The 9,561-nt window shown below is 33.6% G+C and overlaps 1 protein-coding gene across 3 annotated transcripts; it reads left to right on the top strand.

Moving 5' to 3' along the window:
- The first annotated feature begins 4,057 nt into the window (after positions 1–4,057).
- On the top strand, positions 4,058–7,814 carry MOS11 (Protein MODIFIER OF SNC1 11). Of its 3 annotated transcripts, none has more exons than XR_005480823.2 (6): positions 4,058–4,530; positions 5,721–5,801; positions 5,910–6,035; positions 6,183–6,243; positions 6,341–6,434; positions 6,568–7,814. XR_005480823.2 is itself a non-coding variant. In XM_039026711.2 (6 exons), exons 1-5 carry the CDS (start codon positions 4,223–4,225, stop codon positions 6,377–6,379), a joined length of 615 nt encoding a protein of 204 aa, XP_038882639.1. In that variant the 5' UTR covers positions 4,086–4,222; the 3' UTR covers positions 6,380–6,400; positions 6,568–7,814. The 3 variants fall into 3 exon arrangements, 2 of the variants coding, with proteins under 2 accessions (XP_038882639.1, XP_090167903.1); XM_039026711.2 differs by having other exon boundaries at positions 4,086–4,530; positions 6,341–6,400; XM_090311777.1 differs by having other exon boundaries at positions 4,086–4,530; positions 6,341–6,418.
- Positions 7,815–9,561: the final 1,747 nt, after the last annotated feature.

Genomic DNA, 9,561 nt, shown 5'->3' with positions numbered 1-9,561 from the left:
AAACCTCACAACTAGGGACAACAGCAAAACAAAGAGCAACAACAAGTTCAAAAAGAAGAAAAGTATCCGTAAACACACTAGATAAGACCAAGAAAATCAACCTGTCAGGAAGCAGCTCGAGCACGAACCGTAGAGACCATAAGGTGAAACAAAGCAGACATCGACCTCGATTGACCTCCATGCAACCACCGATTACGCTCCTGCCAGATGTAGTAGATGGAAGCACACTAGAATACACGGAACAACTTACTAAGCACCCCCTTACAGACCCCACTCGGCACAACCAACTCAATTCGACATCCCAACCTACCATCCGATGCAACGAACCCAACTGACGCAACAAGACCACACCTCTCTCCCATACCCACACTCGAAAAATAAATAATCCCGCGACTCCACACCTCCCCACATAAGACACTCCCTCTGACAACACACTCCAGCTCCTCAACCAATCCCGCATATCCAACCTGTACCTCACAACTAACCACGCATAGAAGGAGTGACGCGGAATACCACCCCTCGCCCACAAAATACTAGCCCAAGACACCCTAAGACGATGAGGACGCAAACTCTCCCATGTACTATGCACCCAATAATCCTCTCCCTTACCCTAGGCCGCACTGCTTCAATAAGACCCCAGATCTTAAGCAACTCCCAAGACACTGTAGATCACCTTCAACCTTCCATCATAAACCACCATAGACTCATATGAATCCAAAATTGCACCCCCGACAGCCAAGGATCCCACCAAACAAAACAAGACCGTCCATCGCCAACCATCAAACGAACCAGATGCTTGAATCTATCTCTACCGACGAAACCCTCAAACACCAAGACCTACCAACCTCATTCCGAATAGCCCGCAAAGACCGTCCATGCAAAACATACTTAAAAGTCAGATGTTATGTGTTAATAAAAGACTGCATTCATCATTACATTTAAGGCGGAACTTAAATGTTAGGTTCCACAAACCCGGCACCATTTTTTCTTCAATTCTTCAACATCTCATTTTTCTTTCCCCCTGTATCAATGTATATTTTCTTCTTGTCCAACAGATTAAAGATTGTATCTATAATGGATTATATTGATTACATGTTTGGTTGGAGTCGAGAGATACCATAAAAGATTTGAAGTGATCATATGATCGTTGTCGAAACATCAATGGTAGAGGGAATCTCTTCGAGACACACATATAACTCCCATTCTCCAGATCAAAGCTTTTTAATACTGATCTTTGACCTTGATACAATGAGGATAGCAATGATGATGCAACTGTGGTGGTGATGGAAGAGAATGAAATGTCAAAATATTGAATTCTGAAAAGCTCGCTCGGAGGGCTATATGTGTGCCTGCAATTGAATCCGTAGGCGGCTTGGGTAAAAATATGGAGGACGTGGAAAAACAAGTATTAGACTGTTGATGCGTGTAATTGAGGGGAAAAAAGATGCGGAAGAAATAAGAAAGAAGTGAATGCATTACAGTTTAAGTTTATTCTCTATTTTTTAATTTTTTTTTAAATTAGTTTTTCTCTTTCCTTTGATGTATAATACATATGTATGAAAAAAGAGAACGGGAAGTTAGGCTTCTTTATTTTTTTATTTTTATTTATTTTCCTGATTTTTTTTAAATAATGTTTTTAATATTTATTGATAAAAATAAAGTTGGTTTGAAATTATTTAAAAAATAGGGTTGTAAAATCATAGACGGAGTTCGCGAGTGTCGACCTAGATAAATCGTGTACCCGGTCCACGATTTTCCAGCCACATATCAAGTAAAATTTAAGACTAAATCATGAATGAGGTTTTACCATTTTGGAAAAGAAATTAATGTTTGACCATTTTGGAAGAGACATTAATGTTTGGCTGTTTAAAAGAATAAAAAAAAATGGTAGATGCATTAATGTTTGACAATTTTTTATTGACAAAAATATAGTTGGTTTTAGTATTTATGGATTTTGAAAGCAAATCTTTTCATTGTCTTTTTTTTTAGAATCTGAATACAATGTTACATTAACAAATTTGTTGGATAAAATAAATTTTAATTTACCGATTTGAACAAAAATTGAATATATTCCATTTCACCTCAAGATTTTTTCATTCAAAAAATATATCTATATACCTTTCATTAAAATTTCATTTAATGCATAAATTAATATAATAGCGACGTGTAATTAATTAAAAAAAATTTCAAATTTTTTTTATATGGCAACTTATTAATATGAGAAATTGTGAGAACAATTAAAAAAATAAAAATATGGAAATGGTGGATCTTGTTCACGAGTTTTGTCTCAATTTTTTTTATATGAAAACTTATCAATATGAGAAATTGTGAAAACAATTAAAAAAATAAAAAAATAGAGATCGTGGACCCCGTCCACGAGTTGGTCTTTATTGGCCACAAAACTATACCGTATACACTATTTTGCTACCCTATTTTTATCAATACTTTTTTCTTCCATCTTAATTTTGTAATTTCTTTCCTGTATACATTATTTTTGTCATTACTTAAAAAAATTACATTATTATTCAACTTAGTCCTATTTTCTTTATATAATGAAAGTAAAGTTTATATATATAGGGAGGGTAGAGTTTGTCATTTAGTACGTAAACAGGTAAAAACTAGTAAAAATTATTATAAGTCCTAACAGCAATGAGATTATCATTTGTATAATATAATAATTTTAGTAATGGGATTATCATTTATTTATATAATCTTTCTGTGAAGTATACGTATATATGATTATTAATGGTTAATCTTAAATTAGAATAGAATTAAACTTTAACTAATGAAATCAAAATTTCGAAATAGTTCTACAAAAGTTTAAAGGCACATAAATTTTTGAGATGCCAAAAAAAGAATAAAGAATATGTATAATTAGAATAAAAGAAAAATGTGGAAATAAAAGCTACTATAGATGAATTACAATTTCCAAATAATATGTTAAAAGATAGGAGTATATACAGTTAATTCCACTATACAATTGTGGAATCAGATTCTTTGATTTTTTAATCTCTATCCGATCTCTATACAATTGAGATCGGATAGAGATTAAAAAAGGTAGAGATGCTACAACTCTCTATGTTTATATTTAATAAGCGAGTTAGTACTTATTCAACTATATTGACAATAAGAAATGCATATGAAAAGTTTCGTGCACATCCATATTTGGATAATGAACATCCATCGTGATAACATTTATTATTGTAATAAGAAAGTATTTTGTACACATTGTAAAGTTAGTATTGCTTGAAGAAAACACATATTACTCTGTAAATAATTTATATTATTGTAAGTATAACCAATTTAATAGTTTATGTTAAAATAAAATATAAATATTATTAATCTAATAAAATAAAATTGTAACGTCTAGGTGCAAGACACGTGTTAAAAATTAGTAATAAAAAATTGGTTAAGTAAAAAATTTTGTTGCTATAATTAGGATGAAATTAATTTCATCATTATAGTTTGATAAAACTTCATAAATAATCTTAGGGCTTGAGAGTTTTATAAAAATATAAAAACTAAATTATAATTATCAATGCTCTGTTTAATAATTATTTTATTTTTTGTTATTTACTTTTTACTAATGGTTTAAAAAATCAAACCAAATTTTGAGAACTAAAAAATAGTTTTTAAAATATTGTTTTTATTTTTAGAATTTGGCTAGTAGGATACAAATCATTATAAAAAAAGATAGATGAGATGAGTCTAATTTTAAATAAAGACAAAAAAAAAACCAAATAATTAGGCCTAATAGGGATTAAATTTTAATTTTTTATTATTATTTTTTTTTTGAAATGAGAGAATTGAATCAAATGTACAATTGAACCTAAAATTTTCCATCATTTACCTAAAACCTTTTCTTTTCTCTTCAACTTTTTTTTTTTTTTTTTTTTTTTTAATTTTTTTTTATTTTTTAAAGGAAACATTATTTACCTAAAAGGCTAAAACTAGATAGGAAAAATTCAATTTTTAAAGGACAATAATGGACGAATGAAAAGCCAGCACGTATACATATGAAGGGGAAATATCCCTCGTTCTCATTCGGATACAAATTACATTATTGTCCCTGCCCTTCTCATCCACGATGTGAAATATCTGACCAGACCCAAAAATCGAATAGAAAAGCTGTGCCCTCTCTTTCACGCGGCAATTCCCTTTGCAGCTTTCGTGGTTCGCAAGCAGCTCCGATTAGGTTTCCGGTCTCGAATCTGTTCCTCCAATGGCGACGGTAGCATCTGCAGGACTCAATGATATTAGTAATAGCAAGAGTCCGCTTGGAGAAAACCCTAGTCAAACCCTAGACCCGACGATTTCTTCCTCTGCCCAGCCTCCTGCCTCCGTTCCGTCTTCGTCAACTGATGGCGGGTCATCCAAGGACAGGGACGAGTCCAAGGGCTCCGGTAAGGCGTCGGTTGAAGGTGATGGTGCACCGGTTTCTGACGTCCAGAGGAAAATGCGCCGTGCCGAGCGTTTTGGGATCTCAGTGCAATTGTCTGAAGAAGAAAAGCGTAATTCTCGAGCGGAACGGTGAGTCTATTTATTTGTTATCGGTCTTCGCTGCATGCCTTTGCTCGTCCTTGTGTTGTTGCGTTTTCTCTTGGAGATCATGGGCTTTTGCATAGTTAGTTTCCTATGGTTGCTTTGAATCTATATGTTTCTCTCATTTTACGGACAAATGTAGTGATAATTCACTGGTATAAATATGACGTTTCTATCTCGTAAACTGCCTGAGTAGGGATTTTAACAAGCCCAAAAATTCATGTATCTCCCGTCATATGTTAGACCGACGATTTGCTTGTGCAGTTACGAGGTGATTTGGAATTCGTCAGTAATAATTTTCTGGAGCATATCAACCCTGTATCGTTATTTAGTCCGACGTTTTGGTTTAAGTGCCCAATCTAATTGTCATATTCAGGCAATGACGTGAAAATCTAATTGGAATGGTACATATATATTTGAAATCCAAAATGATTGCAGTGTCTTATTTTTATGTCAAATATCAATAATTCTCTGTTATATCTGAGTTAGACCGATGATTTGCTTCTGCAGTTATGAGGTGATTTGGAACTGGTAGGTTATGATTTTCTGGAGCGTATCAACCCTGTATTGTTATTGAGTCCGATGTTTTGGTTTAAGTGCCCAATCTAATCATTCATATTCGGGCAATGACTTGAATTTCTAATTGTAATGGTACATATATATTTGAAACCCGAAATGATTGCAGTGGCTTATTTTTAGATGTCAAATATCATTAATTCACTGTTATATCTTCTTCTTCTTCTTCTTCTTCTTTAAAAAATGAAGAGAAAAGTTGCAGTCCTTTCTCTTTCCTATCCCTTCTCAAGTGAAATCTGGAATGATTTGTTATGCTCTTTCAGTCTTTCTCGAGGCTTCCAGAATTGTGCCTCTCACACAAACTAGCTAAGCCGTCGTCCTTTCATAATTATGAGAGCTTTGTGGTTTTGTCTTGTCTGTAGTGTCTTATGGAGGTTTGGTTGGAAAGTGCTGCTAGTATCTTCGAAGATTAGTTAAAAAATTGAGACGTTGTGTGGGAATTAATTCTTTTTTTGGGCACATATTGTTGTTCTCTGTCTTCTCGTTTCTATGATTAAAATATTCACCATTTGCTTTCTTTTTCCAAGCTATGTTGAGAGCCATGTGTTGCTTTTATTTTTCTGTCAAATATCTTTAATGTTGATTGTTGGCGATAATTGCAGGTTTGGTATGGGTACCGCAACTAATGGATTGGGAGCATCTAATAAGACAGAGGAGGTGAAGAGAAAGGCAAGAGCTGAGAGGTATTTCCATTTATTTATGTATTGATAGCTCACTCTGTCAAAGAAATTGTATATTGTCTTTTACTTAACTTTTTTTTCAAACTTTTTCCCCTTCTTTTGGTTGTTAAGATTTGGGCTTTCTGCATCTGTGACTACTGATGATGAGGCAAAGAAGAAAGCTCGTCTTGCTAGGTTTTCATCAACATCAAAGCCAGACCCCCAGGAAGAAGAGAAGAGGAAAGCAAGGGCAATCAGGTAGTGGGCTTGGTTTTTTGTTCCCTGGTTGTAGCTAAATGACATGCTTCCAGTTCTACATCTGTGCTTCATGGAGATCTTGCAGGGAGTCTACAGTAGAATGCATCTAACATATTGTTTGTTTTTCCCTTTACTTTCTGGGTGAAGGTTTTCTAATCCAACATCAAACTCTCCCACACAAATGGATGGGAAAGGAAACGTTGAGACGGTAACGTTATCCTTTTAAGTTTATTTTGCTATCTTTTAGTGTGTACCAGTTTCCAATGCTCTTGTTCCCATTGATGATTCCTATTGTTTGTAATCAGATTGCAGATGTTGCAGGCAAGGCTGGAGGTGGTGCCTGAAAAGAACATTCCCTTTTGATGGCAAGATAGCTTTTGCTTGTAAATTTTTTTTGTGGTTCGTGTTCTTTTTTCTTTATAAAGTCTGATGGCATTCCACCTTCAGAAATTTGCGTCTCATCCAAATCTATATTGTTTCTTGTTGTACCTGTGTTATTGAATGAATCTGATGATCGATTTCTTTCTGACAGGTCTAGTATCCTGGTTATGATTCCCTGTAATGGCTTCCGTACCCATATGCATTCCTACATAATATTATCTAGTTCAAAAGTCTTCCATTCTGAGGGCAGATTCCATACTGCAAGGTGCTATACTACGTGTTGATGTGAGATGAGGTTCCCTACATTCGGTTGTGTCAGGATATTAATTCTCTGGTTAGGTGTTATATTGTAGCAAATACCTCCCTAGGTCAAACCTATCTTACAAGTTTATTAAAGAATGTCAGAAATTTCTGAAGTTTTTAGCCCTCCAATGTTTTGATTATCATCTTCAGTTTATATCTCCTTTGTGATGAGAAGTTGGATATTCATGATATCATTTGAACGGCAGTGTTAAGTTTCCATGTGCATTGGTACCATCTGATACTGACCAGTTGAAATTTTACTAATTTGTCAAATTGACCTTCAGGATTAGAAAGTTAACGTATCTTGCTTTCCTTTGAGTTACTATCATTAGGTTTTTAGTTTTCTAACTGTAATTTAGCTTGAATTTTTAGGTTGTTCCTTTTTCAATGATAGGTTTTTACTTTGCTGACGGTAATAGTTTAAGACTAATGGCAAACTCTCAATGTTAAACGTGCATGTATATCTTTTGCCTTTATTATCCAATCACTTATGTTTGAAGTTTGGTCACTTTGTATGATGCCGGCACGTCTCATCTCATGGCATCACTTATATTACTCATCATGGGAATGACTACTACGCTGCACTCTTTGAACACCTAGTTTTACTATAACCTGCAGAACACTTCGATTAGAATGGACATGTGTTGATTGTTATTTAGAACTGCCGTTCAAAATGTCATCATGAGATGCTAGCTCCAACTTGTTTAAGAATAAACTGAAGATAAGTCTTGGAAGGGGAAGAAATTATCAGTTCTGTTGGTAAGTGGTCGTGTGGGAGAGGCTGAATTCTCTCTTCTAACTTAGAAGTTTCTGATATTCTTGTTTGGTGTAATATAGGATAGGCCGCATCTTTGGAGGTATTTGTTGGCTCTCTTAGAAGTCTGCATGTATTGAGGTCTGTAACTGAGAATGGATCGTACTCTAAAAATAGGTTTCTCTTCAAGTTTTTATTGTTTCTTTCTTCTTTTCCTTTTATCTTTATTTGCTTAGCTACTTAGCAGCTACATGTAGTTAGTTTCTTTTGGATTTTTGGTTGGATGTAATGGTATGGAAGGACAACAATATTAATTGAGGGAATCGATATTTTGATCAAAATTTTATTTGTGATATATATATATATATATATATATGTACATCTCTCTTGCTCCTTGCTTAATGTGCCAGTGCAAACGATTACCAGAACAAAGTAAAGATTGCAATACCTTAGAGAGAAAGACGTATGGCTCTTGTTCTTGGATAATTCTATTTGCTGCATTTTTAAGAATCTCATCCTGTAGTTGGTCATGTTCTTGGGCATGCTGCTATAGCTTTGTGGAAGAGGACTTCAATCTGGTACGTTTGTGTTTTTAGCCTCTATTTTATTATTATTTTTTACGGCTATACGATTTCATATCTATTTGATCCTTGGAATACAATCCAAGTATATATCTAATTATGAACGGATAGTTTAGGGTTCATTAGGAATACAATTCTAGTTTATATATAATTATATCAATTATTTTCTTGAAGTTTATTGACCTCACTTTTGAAAGTTCGAGGATCAAGTGGACACAATCCTCAAAGTTATGAGACCAAACATGTAATTTAACCTATTCTCATTCATTTATTTATTCGTGGTGAAGTATCATATCAGTATTTTCTTGCCTCTGGTTGTGGGTTCTGAGTTTTGATTGTTAATAGACAGGCAGGTTTAAAAAAAATGTTTTGCCATTGTACTTTTTACTTGATCCTAGCTCTTTGCCATTGTGGCCCATTAACTTTTAAAAGATAAATTTTAGTTATTTTTGAATTACATTATACGTTTAATATCCGTCTGCTATCATAGCAGGGGCAGGTCGTTATCATGGTAAAGCTTGTATGGACAATGAATATTCGTATACTGAATCATTTTTTTCAGTATTGTAGAATTCTCTTTTATGGGTAGGTGAAAGATAAATTGTGGTGTTTGATCAAAGTGGGATTTTCAAGGTTGAGGATAAATAAGTATATAGCACTAACACCATTATTTTTAACTGGGTAATGATTAAGTGTTTTTTTTTTTAAAAAAATAAAAATTGTGCCACATTGTACAATCTCATTGGGCGCTGATTGGATTACACAAAGCAGTCTGACTGCATCTACGTTTTTTCTGTTTAAATTTTTTAGTATAAAAAATTATACGTTTCTTTTTATTAAGTTTTCACCATAACAAATTGATCTTGCTCTCTCTCCCTATCTTCTCTGCACTCCTTCCCTCCTTGCTTAGTGGTATAATTAATACCAACAATTACTATCGATCAATATTTTGATTGTTTGTTTATTTTACCCCTTCCCTGAGCTCTCTTTCCCCTTCACGATTCCACAATCTCCTTTCCTCTTCAAAAGTTTCTTCTCGCTTCAATGCTTTACAATCTTTAAACCCACAAAACAAAAACAAAAATGAAAATAAACGGTGCAAATTGGGAAATTATTGAAAATGTCATGCCTAAGTTATAAAATTAGCATGTTTTATGAAAACTCGTTTGAATAGTTTTTCTCGATCTATCTTACCTGAAATTGGCCACTTAGATTTTCGTTAAAAAACAACTTTTTCTTGCTTTTGATGGTTTTGAGGCTTTTTGGTACTTCTCGTTAGAATTACATATCAAGATTTGATAAGTAAATAATTGGCAATGATTAGGAGTTAGAGTATTAAAAGATTTGCTTCCTAGTTAAGCTTCCAAATATGAAATGTTGCAACCCTTCAAGAATCAAAGTCACAAAAGTCATAATGAATTTGAAAATTTAGATTGATTCATATATTTAATATTTAATGTATCAATTTATAATAATGTATTTACATTTATGGAGGTTCATGTATGTA

The sequence above is a fragment of the Benincasa hispida genome, chromosome 3 (genome assembly GCF_027475165.1).
Source record: "Benincasa hispida cultivar pf3 chromosome 3, pf3_genome.v1.1, whole genome shotgun sequence".
Lineage (NCBI taxonomy): Eukaryota > Viridiplantae > Streptophyta > Magnoliopsida > Cucurbitales > Cucurbitaceae > Benincasa > Benincasa hispida.
This window is presented reverse-complemented; position numbering and strand designations above follow the sequence as displayed.